The sequence below is a fragment of the Mobula birostris genome, chromosome 21, assembly GCF_030028105.1.
Source record: "Mobula birostris isolate sMobBir1 chromosome 21, sMobBir1.hap1, whole genome shotgun sequence".
NCBI lineage: Eukaryota > Metazoa > Chordata > Chondrichthyes > Myliobatiformes > Myliobatidae > Mobula > Mobula birostris.
In genome coordinates this window covers 65902199-65926128 of record NC_092390.1, presented here as the reverse complement: position 1 = coordinate 65926128, position 23930 = coordinate 65902199, and the positions used below count along the sequence as shown (strand labels likewise).

Genomic DNA, 23930 nt, shown 5'->3' with positions numbered 1-23930 from the left:
AGGTAGTGGATTTGGCCCAGTACATCACAGGTAACGCCTACCCGACCGTCGTGCACATCCATATGAAATGCTGTCGCAGGAAAGCAGCATCCATCATCAGTGATCCTCACCACCCAGGCCATGCTCTTTTCTCGCTGGGTAGGATGTAAAAGAGCCTCAGTACTTGCACCACCAGGTTCAACCACAATTACTACTACTCAACCATCAGGCTCTTGAACAAAATGAGATAACTACATTCATCTATTCAGATGTTCCCACAATCAGTGATCTCACTTTAAGGACTCTTTATCTAATTATTTCATGTTCTCATTATTTATTGCTAGTTATATTTGCATTTGCACAGTTTGTTGTCTTCTGCACTCTACTTGATCTTTCATTGATCCTGTTGTAGTTACTAATCTATAGATTTGCTGAGTTTGCCCACAGGAAAATGAATCCCAGGGTTCTATGGTGTGACATATATGAACTCAGATCATAAAATTTGTTTGAATTTTTGAACTATGGAACAGCACTAGTCTCTAGCAGCCAAACAGAAAAGGCTCTTCCCACTCTTTGCCTCCTGCCAATCAGCCAATACCTCAACCATGGTCTCTCAATGTCTTAAGCAGCCTCTTGTGTGGCACCTTGTCAAAGGCCTTCTGAAAATCCAAGTACACGGCATCAACTGATTCTCCTTTGACTCTCCTACTTGTTATTTCTCCAAAGAATTCCAACAGAGTTGTCAGGCAAGATTTTGCCTTAGGGAAACCATGCTGACTACAGCCTAATTTATTGTGTGTCTCCAAGTATCCTGAAACCACTTAACAATTGACTCCAACATCTCCCCAACCACTGGGGTCAGACTAAGTGGCCGATAATTTCCTTTCTTCTGCCTCTCTCCCTTCTTGAAGAGTGGACTGACATTTGCATGAATTTCCATGATCATTGATGCTTATCAATTCAGTCTTCCATCAAAATTTACCTCACTTATAAAAACCATAAGATGCTGGAGCAGAGTAGAGACATTTGGCTCATCAAGTCCCCTCCTCCATTCAAACAGGACTGATTTCTTTCGATCCCCATTCTCCTCTCTTCTTCCCATAACTCTTAATCCCTTTACCAAACCAGAATATTCAAGAACACTTCATTATAATGATCTCTCTCCAGAATAAGCACGAGAATGTCCTGTAATTATAGAATAATAAATAGTTGTATTTAAGCGTATGTCAGGTCTATGGTCAATCTATCTAATTAATCAATCTATCTTCTACTCTCACGCCATAGCCGGGTCATCATTCTCTTTTTGTTTGCTCAATCCTCTTTTAATTGTTACTGGTCAACCTGTTTGCACCACTGTTTAAACTGCGACATCGCCATGTCTAAAAAAAATGTTTCCTTGCAAAGTTCCTTTTGCCTTTGATAACCTCAATACACTGTATGTGTTCACCAGGATGTGATTTTCTGCCAGGGGGAACTGCTTTTCTCAAATCCCCTCTATTAAAATCACTTCTATCAAGCATCACATAACCTCTGTCCTAACACATAACCTCTGTTCTAACACTCTCTTCCACAATCCTACACTTACTGCAAATATGAATTCCCTCAGGGATCTCTTCAATAAATCACTATTTAACAAAATAGGCAGCTTGCCAGCAAAATGTGCTAATAGGTCACTTCATTTTTATAATTAGATATGATTTTATGAAAGAAGACCGTGTTTGACAAATTGAATAAGGGTTTTTGAAGATCTAGTTAAAGTTGTGGATAAGGGAGACCAGTAGATGTAGTATTTATGCGTTTTCCAAAGGTGTACAATAAGGTAGCACATATGGGGTTGCTATATAATATCAGGACTCAGAGCAAATGGGAATAAGATGGCATGGCTAACAGATAAACTAAATGACTAGAAAATGGGGTTTAATAAACTTACATTTTTCAGATGATTTTATCTTCCTACGAGGAATCTTGTCACCGATACCCTCCGTGTGGTGATAGACAAGGAATTAACTATTGTTGAACCAAAGTCCCATCTGGATCTCCGCTTCAAAGGCGAAATGCCTCACATCTAAGAAAGACATGGCTCACCCCGCAATCGGGGTAAAAAGATGGAACCCAGAAACGTGGACTGGGCAGCTCAGTACGAGCCCTGACCACGTCAAGCGACGCACCCCTCACAGAAGATGTTCTGCGTTTCTCCAGGACCGTGCTCAATCCAAACGACAAAGCGGGCGAAATGTCATTGCCGGAATTGTGAGAGCCGCGATCCACCGGCTGCTGGCTGGGAGGTAGCGGCGAGAGCGGGCGCAAGTAAGAGGGCTCTGAGATTTCTTTTAATATTCTTGCATTATAATTAGACACGTCTGAATTTCGAAGAAGAATCTTTAACTAGTTTAAGCTTGAGAATATTTATTTACTTGAATAGGTGATTATTGAGTGAAAGCGTCGCTTACCTACCTGTCCCCGAGATGGTTATTTGCTAACACTGATTTAGAAATTTAGAAATTCGGAGCTGTACAGGGAAATTTTAGATTATCTGTTGAGTTAATTCTAAGTGGAATTAAGGAGAATCAGACGCGGAAGAGAGGCTAGAATGTAATTTTATTTTTGTTTTGAACCGAAATAGAAAGTTCCGGCTTGTGGATTCTGGACGATGGGGAGCCGTGAGGCCCTGGAGGAGCAGCCGCCGGGTGCAGAGGGCTGGCGGGACGGCGCCGACAACCTGACGGTCAGGCAAAGACTGTTAGAAGAGCTGGGTAACCTGTCCGCTCAGTTCCAAGGCATCCAGCTTATCCAGTCCTTCAAACCGCTCATCATCCCGTGTTACGGGCTGGTGGTCTTCATCGGAATCCTGGGCAATTACCTGCTAATTTACGTGATCTGCAAGACCAAGAAGATGCATAACATCACCAACTTTCTCCTGGGCAACCTGGCCTTCTCGGACATGCTGATGTGCGCCACTTGCGTGCCCTTCACCTTGGCATACGCCTTCGAGCCCCGGGGATGGATCTATGGCCGCTTCCTGTGCTATTTCGTGTTCCTAATGCAGCCGGTCACCGTTTGTGTCTCGATCTTCACGCTAACGGTGATAGCCATGGATCGGTACCGCGCCACCGTGCACCCTCTCAAGAGGAGACTGACTATCACAACCTGCGCCTACCTGCTGGGAGCTATCTGGCTTCTAGCCTGCCTGCTGGCCACGCCAGCGCTGGTTCACACCTACTACGTGGAGTTCCCTCATCAGAAGCTGACCATCTGCGAGGAGTTCTGGATGGGTATGAAGAGGCGCCGCCTGCTCTACGCCTATAGCACCCTAGTAATCACCTACCTGCTGCCCTTCACGCTCATCTCGCTGTCCTACCTGCGCATCTCGGTCAAGTTGAAGAACCGGGTGGTGCCCGGGAACATCACCCAGAGTCAGGCGGAGTGGGACCGAAGCAGGCGCCGGAAGACCTTCCGCCTCCTGGTGCTGGTGGTGGCCGTTTTCGGTCTGTGTTGGCTCCCCCTGCACCTCTTCAACCTGATCAAAGACATGGACATCAATCTGATCGACAAGCAGTACTTCAACCTGATCCAGCTGCTGTGTCACTGGGTGGCCATGAGCTCCGCCTGTTACAACGCTTTCATCTACGCCTGGCTGCACGACAGCTTCAGAGGCGAGCTGAAGAAGATGTTCAGCTGGCGGAACCAGAAGGTGGCTCCGACCGTTCACTGCGTCATGGCCAGCGGGGTCCTGTGACAGGCAGGGGTGCAAAGACTGTACTACAGTGCCTCACCGGAGCGTTCTGCCCTGACAAACGTTCCGCGGGTTCCGTGCGAAGAGCGTACCGAAAGACACCGAGTCTGCTCCGAGACCGAGTTAAAGTTTCAGCTCGGAGAATCTTCCTCAGATCGCCTAACGGAGAAGATATTAGACATTCCGAGGAAGATTCTAGATTTCAAATTGCAGGACCCTCGAGCAAAAGAGAAAAACAATCTGCAGGAGAAACTCAGATTGTCGAACAACGTCTGTGGGGGGAGGGGGAATAATTGTTGGCGTTTCGGGCTCCGATGTAGAGTTTCGAAGCGAAATATCGATTAATTCCGTTTCTACCACAGATTCTCCTCGAACCGTTGAGTCAGTCCCTCCTACAGATTGTTTCGCCTTCTACTGATGCTGCCTGACCTGCTGAGTGTTTTCCAGCGTTTTCTGTTTATATTTCAGGTTCCCAGCACGGCAGGTTTCGTTTATCGTACGTTCTGATCGTTGTGTGTGTGTGTGTCTGTGTGTGCCTATTTGTGCCTATATATGTGTGTATGTGTCAGTGTGTGTATGTATGTTTATACATGTGTATTTGTGGGCGGGTATTTGTGTATGTGTGTTTGTGTGTGTCTGTGTATCGGTGTGTGTATTTGTATCTGTGTTTGTATTGTGTATGTATATATATTTGTGTGTCTGTATGTGTGTGTTTGTGTGCGCGTGTAAATGTGTGTGTGTGTGTTTGTGTGTTTGCGTGTGTGTGTGTGTGTGTATGTGCGTGTTTGTGTGTGCGTGTATGTTTGTACTTGTTTATCTGCGTGTACATAATTTAATGTGGTATATCTGTCTGGGAAAGATCCGAGGGGGGGGGGGCCTTGGATAACATTGAAGGATAATATTTTGTTTCGCGTTATGGGGTCCGTGGTCTTACACTCTCTCGTCAACTCTTGTTGTTTTTGTAAGAGACACAAATAACGATCGGTGGTCAAAATGTGTCCAAGCTGAAATGTCCCATACTTCGTCCTAAAATTTAGGGCATTTCAGTTTGAGATGTTGTAAATTCACGGTACCTGTTGTGACGCGTGAAGGGAGCAATTATGTATAAAAAAGTCTATTTGTATCTATGAACAGTGGTTAAACTGGCAAAGAACGTGGAAGAAAATCATTAAACTGCCTTTGGCAACTGTGAGGCAGTAGAAATATCTGTTTCCAGTTCCTTTAAAATATAACACGATTTCAGGTGGAATCACAGCGGAGCAGCTGGCTTTACAAGGTTATTTTACTTGGTAAATGAAGATTAAATAGACGCGAAGACACCTTTCAGCAGAGATCAGAGTCTAGCTGGAAGAGAGCAGGAGCTGTCTCTGAATGTGGTCCGTATCTCTAACCCCACCAGGCTGCAGAGTTTGAAAGTCTGCTTTCTCCTCCTAAAACATCTTCGGCTGCTATCCTCCCTTAAAATCACTGTTGACCGTCTTCATTTTTTTTCGGGTCGATCAACAGGAGTAAACTCTGGTGGTTAAAATACTTTCAACAGGACTGTTACTCTGGTGGCATTCCTGCATTTGCAATGCAGTTTACATCGAGTAGAGGTTCACACACAAACTACCGGAGGAACTCAGTATGTCAGAGAAGAGTTTCGGCCCGAAACGTCGACTCATTTCCATAGATACCGCCTGACTTGCTGAGTTCCTCCGGAATTTTGTGTGTGATGGTCTGGATTTTCAGAATATGCAGAATTGCTCATGTTTATAACGAGTAAAGATTATTGTCCTCGGTAAACTCGCTAGAATATCAGAGAACGCAGATTTCAAACTGTGACTGTAATATTTCCAAAAAATTTTCAGGGCGAACTGCTTTCGGCAGATGCCCTGTCCCACTGCGCCCCTCACATTTTTCCTCCCTAATCGTTATTTTTTTTTTGCAACTGAATCGCTCTCCGTGCGAATCCCTTTCTGACCCGCGAGAACGGATTAGTAAACGGAAGCCACCCCGTCAGGGAGAGGAGTAGATCAGATCGGAATAGTTTCTTGTCATATACGCCAGGTGCGATGAAGTTCCTTGCTCCCGTGAAGATGTCAGTAAACAAGCAATGAACTCAGGCCGTGGAACGCAAAGATTGCAAAGCTAATGTCTATAGAACCAGTATTGGTCCACTAGTGTGAAAAACATACACTGCATCCGTTTTTGAACTAAAACTAAACCATATGCTGCAATAGTGATACAGGCTGTCAAAAGCGTTCGGACTATGCAGCCAGGACTGGAACTAGAATCGAAGAGGCCATTCAAAGGCACCCATTTCATTATTTCAGTATATATACAAAACCCGATGTAAATTGCAAGAAAACTATTGCCTGGCTTGGTCAGACTGAGGCAGCTTGATAAGTTTATGCTGTTTCTTCCCACAATCCGCTTTACATCATTGTACCTCCATTCAAAGTTCAAAGTAAATTTACTATCAAGTACATACTTGTCACCATATACAACCCTGAGATTCAGTTTCTTCCAGGTAATCACAGTAAATATAAAGACACACTATAGGATCAGTGAAAACTACACACAGAGTCCAAATAACCCATGTGCAAAAGAGAACAAATTGAAAAAGAAAATACTGCAGTAATAATAATAATAATAATAAGAAGAAGAAGAAGAAGAAGAAGAAGGAGCAGGAGAAGGAGAAGGAAAAGGAGGAGAAGAAGAAAAAGACTACCACTATTGAAAAAGCTAACCAATGGAAGACTATCACCCTCCATGGAAGACATTCCCATGATCTGAGTAGAGCAAATGTTAACAAGGAAGCATTGAACGCCTGGTTCAGAGTTGGAGACCCTTTCCCAGAAACAGGCGGATTCCTTTTGGCAATACAGGACCAGGTGGTTACACAAAAAATGATCAAAATACATAATAAAAGTCCAACAAATTCAGGATGATAAATGTAACATTATTCATCAAAAGCTTGCTTTAAAATACAAACTCATAAATGAAAGCACACCTTAGGATATATAGAAGCCTGCTACTGTTTTAGAACCATACTACCACAATACCACAATACCACAATACCCTCTTTGATTGGAGTACTGTGCAGACACATTTGAAGCATTCCCGCACAAGTCCAGTGAAGAGCTTTAAAAAGCCAGTCTCTATGAAAAAGGAGGGAGAGAGAAACCGGGGAATTATAGACTGGTAAGGCTGACATCAGTGGTGGGGAAACTGCTAGAGTCAGTTATCAAAGATGTGATAACAGCACATTTGGAAAGTGGTAAAATCATCGGACAAAGTCAGCATGGATTTGTGAAAGGAAAATCATGTCTGACGAATCTCATAGAATTTTTTGAGGATGTAACTAGTAGAGTGGATAGTGGAGAACCAGTGGATGTGGTATATTTGGATTTTCAAAAGGCTTTTGACAAGGTCCCACACAGGAGATTAGTGTGCAAACTTAAAGCACACAGTATTGAGAGTAAGGTATTGATGTGGATAGAGATTTGGTTGGCAGACAGGAAGCAAAGAGTGGGAATAAACGGGACCTTTCCAGAATGGCAGGCAGTGACTAGTGGGGTACCGCAAGGCTCAGTGCTGGGACCCTAGTTGTTTACAATATATATTAATGACTTAGATGAGGGAATTAAATGCAGCATCTCCAAGTTTGCGGATGACACGAAGCTGAGTGGCAGTGTTACCTGTGAGGAGGATGCTAAAGGGATGCAGGGTGACTTGGATAGGTTGGGTGAGTGGGCAAATTCATGGCAGATGCAATTTAATGTAGATAAATGTGAGGTTATCCACTTTGGTGGCAAGAACAGGAAAACAGATTATTATCTGAATGGTGGCCGATTAGGAAAAGGAGAGGTGCAACGAGACCTGGGTGTCATTATACACCAGTCATTGAAAGTGGGCATGCAGGTACAGCAGGCAGTGAAAAAGGCGAATGGTATGCTGGCATTCATACCAAGAGGATTCGAGTACAGGAGCAGGGAGGTACTACTGCAGTTGTACAAGGCCTTGGTGAGACCACACCTGGAGAATTGTGTGCAGTTTTGGTCCCCTAATCTGAGGAAAGACATTCTTGCCATAGAGGGAGTACAAAGAAGGTTCACCAGATTGATTCCTGGGATGGCAGGAATTTCATATGATGAAAGACTGGATTGACTAGGCTTATACTCTCTGAAATTTAGAAGATTGAGGAGGGATCTGATTGAAACGTATAAAATTCTAAAGGGATTGGACAGGCTAGATGGAGGAAGATCGTTCCCAATGTTGGGGAAGTCCAGAACGAGGGGTCACAGTTTGAGGATAAAGGGGAAGCCTTTTAGGACTGAGATGAGGAAAAACTTCACACAGAGAGTGGTGAATCTGTGGAATTGTCTGCCACAGGAAACAGTTGAGACCAGTTCATTGGCTATTTTTAAGAGGGAGTTAGATAAGGCCCTTGTGGCTAAAGGGATCAGGGGGTATGGAGAGAAGGCAGGTACGGGGTTCTGAGTTGGATGATCAGCCATGATCGTACTGAACGGCGGTGCAGGCTCGAAGGGCTGAATAGCCTACTCCTGCACCCATTTTCTATGTTTCTATGAAAGAAGAGTGCCATCTAGCAGAGCAGTCATCGTGGGAGCGGCTGTCATTGGAGTGGTCTGAATCAGAGTGGTAAGGCTTTGGTTCAACTGGTGGAGACAAAGTAGGTAGGTAAGTTCATTCCTTGTTTCTTCATTGACTCTTGCGAGAATAGGGTTATGTCTACAGAGCCAGTGATCTGTTCTGGGTGTCAGATATAGGATTTCTGGGAGACTCTCAATGTCCCCGATGCCTACTTATGCACCAGGTGCATCGAGATGCAGCTCCTTACAGACTGTGTTACGGAACTGGAGTTGCAACTCGATGACCTGTGGCTTGTTAGGGAAAGTGAAGAGGTGATAGACAGGAGCTATGGGAGGAAGTCATGCCAAGGCTCCAGGAGACAGATAAATGGGTGAACATCAGATAGTGGAGAGCACCCCTGTGGCCATCCTCTTCAACAACAAGTACTCCATTGTGAGTACTGCGGAGGGAGGGGTGGTACGAGGGACATACCTGGGGGAAGCAGCAGTGGCCGTGCATCTGGGACTGAATCTGGCCCTGTGGTACAGAAGGGAATGGAACTGAAGGGGATGGCAATGGTGATGGGGGACTCCAGAGTCAGGTGGACAGATAGACAAAAAGCAAACATGGATGGTAATTTGCCTTCCAGGGGACAAGGTCAACAATGTTTCTGAACGCATCCACAATATCCCGAAAACGGAAGGTGAGCAGGCAGAAGTCATGGTACGTATTGGTACCAACGACATAGGTAGAAAAGGGGAGGAAGTCCTAAAAGCAGAATACAATGAGTTAGGAAGGAAGCTGAGAAGCAAGACCTCAAGGCTAGTAATCTTGGGATAAATGTGTGGCTGAAGAATTGGAGCATGGAGCAGGGATTCCTGTTTCTGGATGATTGGGACCACTTCTGTGGCAAGTAGGATCTGTGCAAAAGGGGCAGGTTGAATCCGAGGGAGGCTAATACTCTTTCAGGCAGGTTTACTAGAGCTGTTGGGACTGGTTTAAACTAATATGGCAGGAGGATGGGAACCAGTATGACAGAGCTGAGGAGGAACCAGCAGGCAGGTTTACAAGTAGATGATGGGTGGAAAATGAATGTAAGGAAGGACAAGCCAATTATTGGGTAGAAATGCAGACAGAGCAAAGAGTTAAGTTGTACCACAGAGGCAAAATTCAAAAGAGTGAAGAATGCAGGACTGAAGGTGCTGTGTTTAAATGTGCGTAGTGTTTGGAATAAGGTGGACGAACTCGTGGTGCAGAGTCATGGCTGAAAGAAGGCCAGAATTGAGAGCTTAACATCAAAAGATATACATTGTATCAAAAGGACGGGCAGAAAGGCATAGGCGGTTGTGTGGCTCTGTCGGTAAGAGCTGGAATTACATCTTTAGAAAAAGGTGACATAGGGTCAGAGAACGTTGAATCTTTGTGGGTGGAGTTAAGAAACTGCAAGGATAAAAAACATCATTGTGGGAATCGTGTGTGGGCCTCCAAATAGTAGCCAAGATGTGGGGTTCAGATAGTGAAGGCAGCTGGAAAAGGCATGTAGTAAGGGTAATGACACAATTGGAATGGGCGACTTCAGTATGCAAGGGGATTGGGAAAATCAGGTTGGTGTCAGATCACAAGAGAGGAAATTTGTTGAATGCCTATGAGATGGCTTTTTAGAGCAGCTTGTGCTTGAGCCTATCTTGGGAAAGGCTAGCTTAGATTCGGTGTTGTGTAATAACCCAGATCTTATTAGAAAGCTCAATGGAAACTAGCCCTAAGGAAGTAGTGATCATAATATGATTGAACTCATACTGCAATTTAAGTGGGAGAAGCATAACTCACATGTATCAGTATCACAATGGAATAAATGGAATTACAGAGGCATGAGAGAGGAGTTTGCCCAGGTGGATTGGCGGAGGATACAGGCAGAGATGGCTAAAGTTTCTGGGAATAGTTCACAAGGTGCAGGATAAATATGTCCCACAGAAGAAGAAGTTCTCAAATGGAAGGGGTAGGCAACCATGGCTGACAAGGGAAGTTAAGGACTGCTTAAAAGCTAAGGAAAGGACAAATTAGGTGGGAAAAAATGAGTGGGAAGTTGACAAAGGCAACTAAAAACCTATAAGAAGGAAAAGATAAAATATGAGGGCAAACTAGCCAATAATATAAAGCAGGATTCCAAAAGTTGTTTGCGGTTATATAAAGAATAAAAAGGAGGTGAGAGTTGATATTGGACCATTGGAAAATGATGCTGGTGGTAGTAATGGGGATAAAGAAATAGCAGATGTACTTAATGAGTACTTTGCATCTGTCTTCACTGTGGAAGACACTAGCAGTGTGCCAGAGGTCCGTGAATGTCAGGGAGCAGGAGTGAGTGCCATTGCTGTTACAACGAGAAGAGTGCAAGGCAAACTCAAAGGTTTGAAGGTGAATAAATAACCTGGGCCAGATGGTCTACATCCCAGAGTCCTGAGAGAGGTTGCTGAAGGGATAACGGATGCATTGGTCATGATCTTTCAAGAATCACTTGATTCTGGCATGGTCCTGGAGGACTGTAAAATTTCAAATATCACTCCACTCTTTAAGAAGGTAGGAAAGGAAAAGAACTGAAATGATAGGACAGTTAGCCTAACCTCAGTGGTTGGGAAAGCATTGAAGTCTATTATTAAGGACGAGGTTCTGAGATGCTTGGAGACTCATGATAGAGTAAGTCAAAGTCAGCATAGTTTCTGTGAAGGGAAATCTTTCCTGATTAATCTGTTAGAGTTCTTTGAAGAAGTAACAAACTGGGTGGACAAAGGAGAGGTAGTGGATGTCATTTACTTGGATTTTCAAAGGCATTTGATAAGAAGCCACACAATAGGCTGCTTAATAAGATAAAATCGTATGGCATTACAGGAAAGATACTGGCACGGTTAGGGGAATGGCTGACAGGGGAGGCAATGCGTGAGAATAAAAGAGGCCTTTTCTGGTAGTGTTCGTCAGGGGTCAGTGTTGGGACTGCTACTTATCACATTGTTTGTCACTGATTTAGATCATGGAATTGATAGCTTTGTGGCAAAGTTTGTGGGTGATACGAAGATAGGTGGAGGGGTAGGTAGTGCTGAGGAAGCAATATAATTGAAGCAGGACTTAGACAAATTAGAAGAATGGGAAAATGGCAGATGGAATACAGTGTTGGGAAATGTATGATAATGCATTTTGTTAAAAGGAACAATAGTGCAGACTCAAGCACGAGGAAATCTGCAGATGCTGGAATTTCAAGCAACACACATAAAAGTTGCTGGTGAATGCAGAAGGCCAGGCAGCATCTCTAGGAAGAGGTACAGTTGATGCTTCAGGCTGAGACCCTTCGTCAGGACCCTATGAAGGGTCTCGGCCCAAAACGTCGACTGTACCTCTTCCTAGAGATGCTGCCTGGCCTGCTGTGTTCACCAGCAACTTTTATGAATAGTGCAGACTGTTACCTAAACTGTGAGAAAATTCAAACATCAGAGGTGCAGAGAGAATTAGGAGTCCTCGTGCAAGACCCCCAAATGGTTAATCTACAGGTTGAGTCTATGGTAAAGAAGGCAAGTTCATAAAGTCTATCATTTGATTGCATATGATGTACTGTCTGATATTTTGCATTGTGGGTTTGTGAACGAGGATACATTACACAGCATCCACCCAAACTTGAATACCCTGTTTGGCAGGGCCGAAAGCTCATTCCCCTAGACAAACGTGAGTGGGCGAGCCTGGTGCGTTACGCAATGTTGCCATTTATTTGAAGGGGAGTAGAATATAAAAGCAAGGAGATAATGCTGAACTTTTATAAGACACTGGTCAGGCCACAATCAGACTATTGCCATCAGATTTGGGTCACATATTTCAGAATGGATCTGTTGTCGTTGGAGAGAGTCTAGAGGAAGTTCAAGAAGATGATTCCGGGAACGAAGGGGTTAATATATGAGGAGCGTTTGGCAGCTTTGGGCCTGTACTCACTGGAATTTAGAAGAATGCAAGGGATCTCATTGATACTTAGCGAATGTTGAAAGGACTAGATAAGGTGGATGTGGAGAGGATGTTTCCTTTGGTGGGGTATCCAAATCTAGAGGGCACAGCCTCAAAATTGTGGGGTGACCTTTTAGAATAGAGGTAAGGAGGAATTTTTTTCGCCAAAGAGGTGTGAATCTGTGGAATGCTCTGCCACAGATTGTGGTGGAGGCCAAGCCTATGGGTATAGTTAATGCAGAAGTTGATTGTTCCCTGATCGGTCGGGGCAGGAAAGGATATGGCGAGAAGGCAGGTGTATGGGGTTTAGTGGAACCGGGATCAGCCATGATGGAATGGTGGACCAGATCTGATGGGCTGAATGGCCTAATTCTGCTCCTATGACTTATGGTTTTATATTATGAACAACCAGTTATTGCAGATAGGACCATCCATAATAAGTTCCGATATAATAATAGAGAATAAGCAAGCAAGAACAACTTATTTGATAGATAAAGCATTCCAAACACACATAACTTACAGAAATCCATAACTGAAATACACCAGAAATATGCTGAATTGAAAGAGAAATTTGACAGACTTTTGAACATGAACAGGGTATATATTGTCCCAATTTTAATATCTATAACTGGTGTCATCCCAAAGGCACTACACAATAGCATTATAAACAATTAGGGCTACACAGCAATATCTATGTAAAACTTCAGAAAGCCACAGTACTAAACATCCCTGGGGTAGTCCGAAAGTTGAAAAATGGGTGTGCTTGGCTATGCCCGCACCTCAGGTATTACCAGCTTGAGCTGAGAAAAAATAATAATCAATAATCACACGAAGAACATGAGTTGTAGAAAGTGAGTCCATAGGCTGTGGAACCGGTTCAGTGTTGGGGTGACTGAAGTTATCCACCCTGGTTCAGGAACCTATTAGTTAAAGGGTAATAACTGCTCCTAAACCCAGTGGTGTGGGATCTAAAGCTCCTGTATCTCCTCTGTATCCACAGAGCCTGGACTATACTGACCTTCCTCAGGAGCATTGTAAGTTAGACTCATGTTTAGTTTTTAGTTTAGTTAACACATACAACAAATGGAAAGAAAAACATGGAGCCAGGAGATAATGTATGTTTAATTTAGTTTAGTTTTTGCTTTAGCAAGGTGCACACATATGACATAGTGACATAATGACGTATGCCATTCATGTACTTTTATATAGAACCTGTAATGAACTAAGTAAACAAAAAGGAATGCTTAACTAAACAATATATTTACAATATTACTCAAATATTACTGAAAGATTGAATACACACTCTTCCCTGCTCAGCTATAAACTCCAACTCAATACAGAATGCATTTCAACTGAAATATGTAACATATTGCTCTCTATTTTTCTATGTTTCTATGTTTTTATTCATCTAACTTTATTACTATAAACCAAAGATTTAGAAACTCAGTGACTCAATGCATAACATATCCAGGTGCAGACTGTAATAGTGACCATAACCCAGTAATATGTCACATAAAAGTAAAACTTAAAAAAACTAAAGAAGCAAAAACCCGAACAATCCCTTGACTACTCGCAATTAATTAAAGAAGAAAACTTAAGACAAAAATATACAATTGAAGTAAGGAATAGATTTCAAAGTCTAGAAATAGAATCTGTTGAAGATGATAGCAATCATGTAGAAATGAAATTTAACTCTCTAAAGGATGCCTTGGTAGAATCAGCAAAGTCAGTGATTCCTAAAAAAGAAAAAAGCACAAAGAATAAATGGATGACAGATGAAATCAAGAATCTAATGGAAGAAAGGAGACGGAGGAAGGAAAATCCTATAGAATATAAGTCCTTAGATAAAAAAAGTTAAAAGCTTATGTCAAAAAGGCAAAGAAGAATGGTTAAACCAGGAATGTGAGCGAATAGAAAGAATCCCTATTACTGATCTATAAAGGTTACATCAACAAATCAAGAATATCACTGGTAAAAAGCTCCTCTGTTCTTCAGGTGGATATTTGAAAGCAAAGGATGGTACCATTATCATGGAAAAAGATAAGATTATGAACAGATGGACTGAGTATATTCAGGAATTATTTGAAGACGATCAAGGCGAAAACCCAGACATTAAGAAGAACATTGAAGGTCCAAGTATTTTAAATCTGAAGTTCGTAATGCAATAAGTAAGATGAAGAAAGGAAAGGCAGCTGGTGCTGATGAATTAGTAATAGAACAAATTATCACCCTTGAAGATTATGGAATTGAAAAACTTACTGATTTAATCCATGACATTTATGAGATTGGAATAATAACAGAAGAGATGAAAAAAAATCAGTTTTTATCACTCTTCCTAAGAAACCTGGAGCAATAGAATGTGAATTACATAGGACCATAAGTTTAATAAGTCATATCACTAAGATACTTCTAAGAATTTTGATGACAAGAACTAAAAGTAAGATACAAGCTGAAACAGGTAATCCCAAAAATTGCCGTAAGCAAATTAGGTTGTAGATCCCGATCCAAAACTTTTGATAGTATTTTAAAAACATCTCTCCAAAAGTTACCTAGCTTTATGCAAGACCAATACATATGAATTAAAGTGGCCAGCTCACTATTACATCTGTCACAAATAGGATTGATATTAGAGAAAATACGTGCTAGTTTATCCTTTGACATATGGGCCCGATGCACTACCTTGAACTGTATCAAGGAGTGACGGGCACACATAGATGAGTTATTAACCAAATGAAAAATTTTACTCCATTGATTATCTGAAAGTGACTCTTGAAATTCTGATTCCCAAGCACGTTTAATTTTATCATTTACCATTCGTGAGTTCAATAACCATTTATAGATTATAGCTATCAACCCTTTTTGAAATGGTTTAAACTGAAAGAGAGCATCTGTCATATTAGGTGGATAAGCAGAAGGGTAATTTGGTAACAAACCACATAAAAAATTCCTAATTTGTAAATATCTAAAAAAGTGTACATTAGATAAATCATATTTATCCACTAACTGAGAAAAAGACATTAAACAGTCCCCTAAAAACAAATCTGAAAAAGTTGTTATTCCCTTAGTTTTCCAAGTTAAAAAGGCCTTATCCAAAATTGATGGTTTAAAAAAATAATTGAGATGGATATTGCTAGAAAGAATAAAATTATTTAACTCAAAAAATCTACGAAACTGAAACCAAATTCTTAATGTATGTTTAATAATGGGATTAAAATCTTGTCTACTAATCTTAGAAAACAAAAAGGGAAGAGGAGCTCCCAGTAAAGAGGCCAAAGAGAATCCTTTCACCAAGTTTTCCTCCAAATCCAACCATGAAGGACATTCATGTATATCTGAATAGTGAATCCAAAAAGTAATATATCGAATATTAATTGCCCAATAGTACATTCCAAAGTTAGGCAAAGCCAGCATGGTAGGACATTCTTGATGGTGATGTAGCAATGGTCCAGTGTGTTGTTTCCTCTGGTATTGCAAGTGATCTGTTGATGGTAGTTGCTTAGTGAGATTTTTCAGACTGGCCTGGTTAAAATCTCCCAAAACGATGATGAAGGTATTAGGGTGCACTGTTTTGTGCATGTTAATCCCATTGCTCAGATCATATGAAGCCTGATTGACATTTGCCTGAGGTGGAATGCATACTGCTACCAAATAACCCCAGAGAACTCCCTTGGTAGGTAAAAAGGACGGTACTTAACTGCTAGATATTCCAGGTCTGGTGAGCAGAATTTGGACAGCACTGATATATTTGTGCACTAAGAGGAGTTGATCGTGAGGCATACTCCTCCACGCCTGCTTTTGAGAGACACTATAGATCTATCCTGATGGTGTGTACCAAACCTGTCGATCTGAATTGCTGCATCTGGTGTGGAAGGGGTTAACCAGGATACCATGAAACAAAGGACACACAAGGCCCTAATGTCCCTCTGATTCAGCACCCTAACTCTGAGATCATCGATTTTATTCACCAGAGACTGCACGTTTGCCAGCAAGATAGTCAGTAAGCTCTCTCCCATACAGGTATTGGGTGAAATGTTTTACAGCCAAACCAGACTCAAGTCCTTTCTGTAAATCTGTGCATAATTTTTCTCTGCAGCAAAAGTAATGTGAAGGCTCTGGAGCATTCACTTCCGTCAGTCCTAACATGTGACATGACTGCACCTGTACCGCATCACGGGCCAGCTTCACTGGATGATCCGGATCATAACCTGTGAGTACAGTCTCTGATGTCACCATTTCTTTGACGTTTTTGGAAAGCCACACCACACGTCTTTGTCCATTGCCATTTCCTCCTGATCTGTAGTAGTGAGTTCAAGAGGTGGAACACAGTAGCAAGGTTTGGCAAGAACTTGTTATAGTAACCATATAGCCATATCACAATTACAGCACAGAAACAAGCCTTCTCTACCCTTCTAGTCCGTGCCGAATGTTTGCTCTCATCTAGTCCCACTGACCTGCACTCAGCCCATAACCCTCCATTCCTTTCCTGTCCATATAGCTGTCCATTTTAACTTTAAATGACAACATTGAACCTGCCTCAACCACTTCTGCTGGAAGTTCATTCCACACAGCTACCACTCTCTGAGTAAAGAAGTTCCCCCTCATGTTACCCCTAAACTTTTGCCCTTTAACTCTCAACTCATGTCCTCTTGTTTGAATCTCCGCCACTCTCAATGGAAAAAGCCTATCCACGTCAACTCTATCTATCCCCCTCATAATTTTAAATACCTCTATCAAGTCCCCCCTCAACCTTCTACGCTCCAAAGAATAAAGACCCAACTTGTTCAACCTTTCTCTGTGACTTAGGTGATGAAACCCAGGTAACATTCTAGTAAATCTGCTCTGTACTCTCTCTATATGTTGACATCTTTCCTATAATTCGGTGACCAGAACTGTACACAATACTCCAAATTTGGCCTTACCAATGCCTTGTACAATTTCAACGTTACATCCCAAATTGGCAAGTCCCAAAAAGGAACAGAACTGTGACATGTCCTTTGGCCTTTGGGCATCCACCACTGCTTGAGTTTTTTTTTCAGCATCTTGAGTAATCTTTGTGTGTCAATGGTGTGACCACAGAAAGTGATGCTTGGTTTGAAGAATTCACATTTGTTGTGACATGCTCTGAGTTCATAACCTTCCAATCTTTTTAACACTGTCTTGAGACTTTGGAGATGTTCCTTGTCATCCTTACTAGTAGCATGGATGTCCTCCAGGTTACACTGGGTATCTGGGCAGGCAGACAGCATCAGTTCCATAGCTCTCTGCCAGAGTGCAGTGGTAGAGGCTATCCCGAACATCAGACTATTAGGGTGAGAACATCTTGGACTCTTCTTCCATCTGCATCTGTAGTTAAGTTTCAGCTAAGTCTATTTTGCTGAATATTTCCTGCAAAAAGATTTGCAGATATCATGCATCCTGGGCAGAGGACATTGATCTATTTTTACCACTCTCTGCCAGGAAGTGAACTGGTGAACTGCGGTGGGGAAGGGGGAGAGGAGGTGAATTGGGGAACTGCGGTGGAGAGGAGAGGAGGTGAATTGGGGAATTGCGGTGGGGAGTGGGGAGAGGAGGTGAATTGGGGAACTGCGGTGGGGAGGGGGGAGAGGAGGTGAATAGGGGAACTGCAGTGGGGAGTGAGCGAGAGGAGGTGAATTGGGGAACTGCGGTGGGGGGGAGAGGAGGTGAATTGGGGAACTGCGGTGGGGGAGTGGGGGAGAGGAGGTGAATTGGGGAACTGCGGTGGGGGAGTGGGGGAGAGGAGGTGCATTGAGGACTGCGGTGGGGAGTGGGGGAGAGGAGGTGAATTAAGGACTGCGGTAGGGAGTGGGGGAGAGGAGGTGAATTGGGAAACTGTGGTGGGGAGTGGGGGAGAAGAGGTGAATTGGGGAACTGCGGTGGGGAAAAGGAAAGGAAGTGAATTGAGGACTGCGGTGGGGGGGAGAGGAGGTGAATTGGGGAACTGCGGTGGGGAAAAGGAAAGGAGGTGAATTGAGGACTGCGGTGGGGGGGAGAGGAGGTGAATTGGGGAATTGCGGTGGGGAGTGGGGAGAGGAGGTGAATTGGGGAACTGTGGCGGGGAGGGGGGAGAGGAGGTGAATTGGGGAACTGCGGTGGGGAGAAGGAAAGGAGGTGAAATGGGAAACTGCGGTGGGGAGAGGGGGAGAGGAGGTGAATTGGGGAACTGCGGTGGGGAGGGGGAGTGGAGGTGAATTGGGGAACTGCGGTGGGGAGTGGGGGAGAGGAGGTGAATTGGGAAACTGGTGGGGAGAGGGGGAGAAGAGGTGAATTGGGGAACTGCGGTGGGGAAAAGGAAAGGAGGTGAATTGACGACTGCGGTGGGGGGGAGAGGAGGTGAATTGGGGAATTGCGGTGGGGAGTGGGGAGAGGAGGTGAATTGGGGAACTGCGGTGGGGAGAGTGGGGAGAGGAGATGAATTGGGGAATTGCAGTGGGGGGAGAGGAGGTGAATTGAGGACTGCGGTGGGGGGAAAGGAGGTGAATTGGGGAACTGCGGTGGGGAGGGGGGAAAGGAGGTGAATTGGGGAACTGCGGTGGGGAGGGGGGAGAGGAGGTGAATTAAGGACTGCGGTGGGGAGTGGGGGAGAGGAGGTGAATTGGGAAACTGTGGTGGGGAGAGGGGGAGAAGAGGTGAATTGGGGAACTGCGGTGGGGAAAAGGAAAGGAGGTGAATTGAGGACTGCGGTGGGGGGGAGAGGAGGTGAATTGGGGAATTGCGGTGGGGAGTGGGGAGAGGAGGTGAATTGGGGAACTGTGGCGGGGAGGGGGGAGAGGAGGTGAATTGGGGAACTGCGGTGGGGAGAAGGAAAGGAGGTGAAATGGGAAACTGCGGTGGGGAGAGGGGGGAGAGGAGGTGAATTGGGGAACTGCGGTGGGGAGGGGGAGTGGAGGTGAATTGGGGAACTGCGGTGGGGAGTTGGGGAGAGGAGCTGAATTGAGGAACTGCGGTGGGGGGAAAGGAGGTGAATTGGGGAACTGCGGTGGGGAGAGTGGGGAGAGGAGGTGAATTGGGGAACTGCGGTGGGAGGGAGAGGAGGTGAATTGGGGAACTGCGGTGGGTGAGTGGGGGAGAGGAGGTGAATTGGGGAACTGTGGTGGGGAGTGAGGGAGAGGAGGTGAATTGGGGAACTGCGGTGGGGGGGGAGAGGAGGTGAATTGGGGAACTGCGGTGGGGGAGTGGGGGACAGGAGGTGAATTGGGGAACTGCGGTGGGGGAGTGGGGGAGAGGAGGTGAATTGAGGACTGTGGTGGGGAGTGGGGGAGAGGAGGTGAATTGGGGACTGCGGTGCGGAGGGGGGAGAGGAGGTGAATTGGGAAACTGTGGTGGGGAGTGGGGGAGAGGAGGTGAATTGGGGAACTGTGGTGGGGAGTAGGGGAGAGGAGGTGAATTGGGAAACTGGTGGGGAGAGGGGAAGAAGAGGTGAATTGGGGAACTGCGGTGGGGAAAAGGAAAGGAGGTGAATTGACGACTGCGGTGGGGAGGAGAGGAGGTGAATTGGGGAATTGCGGTGGGGAGTGGGGAGAGGAGGTGAATTGGGGAACTGCGGTGGGGAGAGGGGGGAGAGGAGGTGAATTGGGGAACTGCGGTGGGGGGGAGAGGAGGTGAATTGGGGAACTGCGGTGGGTGAGTGGGGGAGAGGAGGTGAATTGGGGAACTGCGGTGGGTGAGTGGGGAGGAGGAGGTGAATTGAGGAACTGCGGTGGGGAGTGGGGGAGAGGAGGTGAAGTGGGGAACTGCGGTGGGGAGGGGAGAGGAGGTGAATTGGGGACCTGCGGTGGGGAGTGAGGGACAGGAGGTGAATTGGGGAACTGCGGTAGGGGGGAGAGGAGGTGAATTGGGGAACTGCGGTGGGTGAGTGGGGGAGAGGAGGTGAATTGGGGAACTGTGCTGGAGGAGTGGGGGAGAGGAGGTGAATTGGGGAACTGTGGTGGGGAGAGGGGGAGAAGAGGTGAATTCGGGAACTGCGGTGGGGAAAAGGAAAGGAGGTGAATTGAGGACTGCGGTGGGGGGGAGAGGAGGTGAACTGGGGAATTGCGGTGGGGAATGGGGAGAGGAGGTGAATTGGGGAACTGTGGCGGGGAGGGGGGAGAGGAGGTGAATTGGGGAACTGCGGTGGGGAGAAGGAAAGGAGGTGAATTGGGAAACTGCGGTGGGGAGAGGGGGGAGAGGAGGTGAATTGGGGAACTGCGGTGGGGAGGGGGAGTGGAGGTGAATTGGGGAACTGCGGTGGAGAGTTGGGGAGAGGAGGTGAATTGGGGAACTGCGGTGGGGAGGGGGGAGAGGAGTTGAATTGGGGAACTGCGGTGGGGAGAGTGGGGAGAGGAGATGAATTGGGGAATTGCAGTGGGGGGAGAGGAGGTGAATTGGGGAACTGCGGTGGGGAGGGGGGAGAGGAGGTGAATTGGGGACTGCGGTGGGGGGGGAGAGGAGGTGAATTGGGGAACTGTGGTGGGGAGTGGGGAGAGGAGGTGAATTAGGGACCTGCGGTAGGGAGTGAGGGAGAGGAGGTGAATTGGGGAACTGCGGTGGGAAGTGGGGGAGAGGAGGTGAATTGGGGAACTGCGGTGGGAGGGAGAGGAGGTGAATTGGGGAACTGCGGTGTGGGAGTGGGGGAGAGGAGGTGAATTGGGGAACTGCGGTGCGGAGGGGGGAGAGGAGGTGAATTGGGAAACTGCGGTGGGGAGTGGGGGAGAGGAGGTGAATTGGGGAACTGTGGTGGGGAGTGGGGGAGAGGAGGTGAATTGGGAAACTGTGGTGGGGAGAGGGGGAGAAGAGGTGAATTGGCGAACTGCGGTGGGGAAAAGGAAAGGAGGTGAATTGACGACTGCGGTGGGGGGGAGAGGAGGTGAATTGGGGAATTGCGGTGGGGAGTGGGGAGAGGAGGTGAATTGGGGAACTGCGGTGGGGAGGGGGGAGAGGAGGTGAATTGGGGAACTGCGGTGGGGAGAAGGAAAGGAGGTGAATTGGGAAACTGCGGTGGGGAGAGGGGGGAGAGGAGGTGAATTGGGGAACTGCGGTGGGGGGGAGAGGAGGTGAATTGGGGAACTGCGGTGGGTGAGTGGGGGAGAGGAGGTGAATTGGGGAACTGCGGTGGGTGAGTGGGGGGGAGGAGGTGAATTGAGGAACTGCGGTGGGGAGTGGGGGAGAGGAGGTGAAGTGGGGAACTGCGGTGGGGAGGGGAGAGGAGGTGTATTGGGGACCTGCGGTGGGGAGTGAGGGAGAGGAGGTGAATTGGGGAACTGCGGTGGGGGGGAGAGGAGGTGAATTGGGGAACTGCGGTGGGGGAGTGCGGGAGAGGAGGTGAATTGAGGAAGTGTGGTGGGGAGTGGGGGAGAGGAGGTGAAGTGGGGACTGCGGTGCGGAGGGGGGAGAGGAGGTGAATTGGGAAACTGTGGTGGGGAGAGGGGGAGAAGAGGTGAATTGGGGAACTGTGGTGGGGAGAGGGGAGAGGAGCTGAATTGGGGAACTGCGGTGGAGGAGTGGGGGAGTGGAGGTGAATTGGGGAACTGCTGTGGGGGGAGAGGAGGTGAATTGGGGAACTCCCGTGGGGAGGGGGGAGAGGAGGTGAATTGGAGACTGCGGTGGGGGGGAGAGGAGGTGCATTGGGGAACTGCGATAGGTTGGGGGGAGAGGAGATGAATTGGAGAACTGCGGTGGGGGAGGGAGAGAGGAGGTGAATTGGGGAACTGCGGTGGGGGGGAGAGGAGGTGAATTGGGGAATTGCGGTGGGGAGTGGGGAGAGGAGGTGAATTGGGGAACTGCGGTGGGGAGAGTGGGGAGAGGAGATGAATTGGGGAATTGCAGTGGGGGGAGAGGAGGTGAATTGAGGACTGCGGTGGGGGGAAAGGAGGTGAATTGGGGAACTGCGGTGGGGAGGGGGGAAAGGAGGTGAATTGGGGAACTGCGGTGGGGAGGGGGGAGAGGAGATGAATTGGGGAATTGCAGTGGGGGGAGAGGAGGTGAATTGAGGACTGTGGTGGGGAGTGGGGGAGAGGAGGTGAATTAAGGACTGCGGTGGGGAGTGGGGGAGAGGAGGTGAATTGGGAAACTGTGGTGGGGAGAGGGGGAGAAGAGGTGAATTGGGGAACTGCGGTGGGGAAAAGGAAAGGAGGAGAATTGAGGACTGCGGTGGGGGGGAGAGGAGGTGAATTGGGGAATTGCGGTGGGGAGTGGGGAGAGGAGGTGAATTGGGGAACTGTGGCGGGGAGGGGGGAGAGGAGGTGAATTGGGGAACTGCGGTGGGGAGAAGGAAAGGAGGTGAAATGGGAAACTGCGGTGGGGAGAGGGGGGAGAGGAGGTGAATTGGGGAACTGCGGTGGGGAGGGGGAGTGGAGGTGAATTGGGGAACTGCGGTGGGGAGTTGGGGAGAGGAGGTGAATTGGGGAACTGCGGTGGGGAGGGGGGAGAGGAAGTGAATTGGGGAACTGCGGTGGGGAGAGTGGGGAGAGGAGATGAATTGGGGAATTGCAGTGGGGGGAGAGGAGGTGAATTGGGGAACTGCGGTGGGGAGGGGGGAGAGGAGGTGAATTGGGGACTGCGGTGCGGAGGGGGAGAGGAGGTGAATTGGGAAACTGCGGTGGGGAGTGGGGGAGAGGAGGTGAATTGGGGAACTGTGGTGGGGAGTGGGGGAGAGGAGGTGAATTGGGAAACTGTGGTGGGGAGAGGGGAAGATGAGGTGAATTGGCGAACTGCGGTGGGGAAAAGGAAAGGAGGTGAATTGACGACTGCGGTGGGGGGGAGAGGAGGTGAATTGGGGAATTGCGGTGGGGAGTGGGGAGAGGAGGTGAATTGGGGAACTGCGGTGGGGAGGGGGGAGAGGAGGTGAATTGGGGAACTGTGGTGGGGAGAAGGAAAGGAGGTGAATTGGGAAACTGCGGTGGGGAGAGGGGGGAGAGGAGGTGAATTGGGGAACTGCGGTGGGGGGGAGAGGAGGTGAATTGGGGAACTGCGGTGGGTGAGTGGGGGAGAGGAGGTGAATTGGGGAACTGCGGTGGGTGAGTGGGGGGGAGGAGGTGAATTGAGGAACTGCGGTGGGGAGGGGAGAGGAGGTGTATTGGGGACCTGCGGTGGGGAGTGAGGGAGAGGAGGTGAATTGGGGAACTGCGGTGGGGGGGAGAGGAGGTGAATTGGGGAACTGCGGTGGGTGAGTGGGGGAGAGGAGGTGAATTGGGGAACTGCGGTGGGGGAGTGCGGGAGAGGAGGTGAACTGAGGAAGTGTGGTGGGGAGTGGCGGAGAGGAGGTGAAGTGGGGACTGCGGTGCGGAGGGGGGAGAGGAGGTGAATTGGGGAACTGTGGTGGGGAGAGGGGAGAGGAGCTGAATTGGGGAACTGCGGTGGAGGAGTGGGGGAGTGGAGGTGAATTGGGGAACTGCTGTGGGGGGAGAGGAGGTGAATTGGGGAACTCCCGTGGGGAGGGGGGAAGAGGAGGTGAATTGGAGACTGCGGTGGGGGGGAGAGGAGGTGCATTGGGGAACTGCGATGGGTTGGGTGGAGAGGAGATGAATTGGAGAACTGCGGTGGGGGAGGGAGAGAGGAGGTGAATTGGGGAACTGCGGTGGGGAGGGGGGGAGGAGGTGAATTGGGGACTGCGGTGGGGAGAGGGGAGAGGAGGTGAATTGGGGAACTGGTGGGGAGGGCGGCGAGG

At 47.3% G+C, this 23930-nt stretch overlaps 1 protein-coding gene and 1 long non-coding RNA gene across 2 annotated transcripts in view; both read left to right on the top strand.

Annotated features, from left to right (window-relative positions):
• Positions 1 to 23930, top strand: part of LOC140185848 (uncharacterized) — a 228516-nt gene that overhangs the window by 137682 nt on the left and 66904 nt on the right. Inside the window, exon 2 of the long non-coding RNA XR_011882743.1 lies at positions 16362 to 16475. This is a non-coding gene — a long non-coding RNA (uncharacterized lncRNA). The remainder of the gene's footprint in view (positions 1 to 16361; positions 16476 to 23930) is intronic.
• On the top strand, positions 2630 to 3715 carry LOC140185991 (prolactin-releasing peptide receptor-like). The gene has a single exon (XM_072239816.1). It carries the CDS (start codon positions 2630 to 2632, stop codon positions 3713 to 3715), a length of 1086 nt encoding a protein of 361 aa, XP_072095917.1.

Bases quoted from the DNA above. Each gene is read 5' to 3' on its own strand.
- LOC140185991 (XM_072239816.1), top strand. From the start codon at position 2,630: ATGGGGAGCCGTGAGGCCCTGGAGGAGCAGCCGCCGGGTGCAGAGGGC.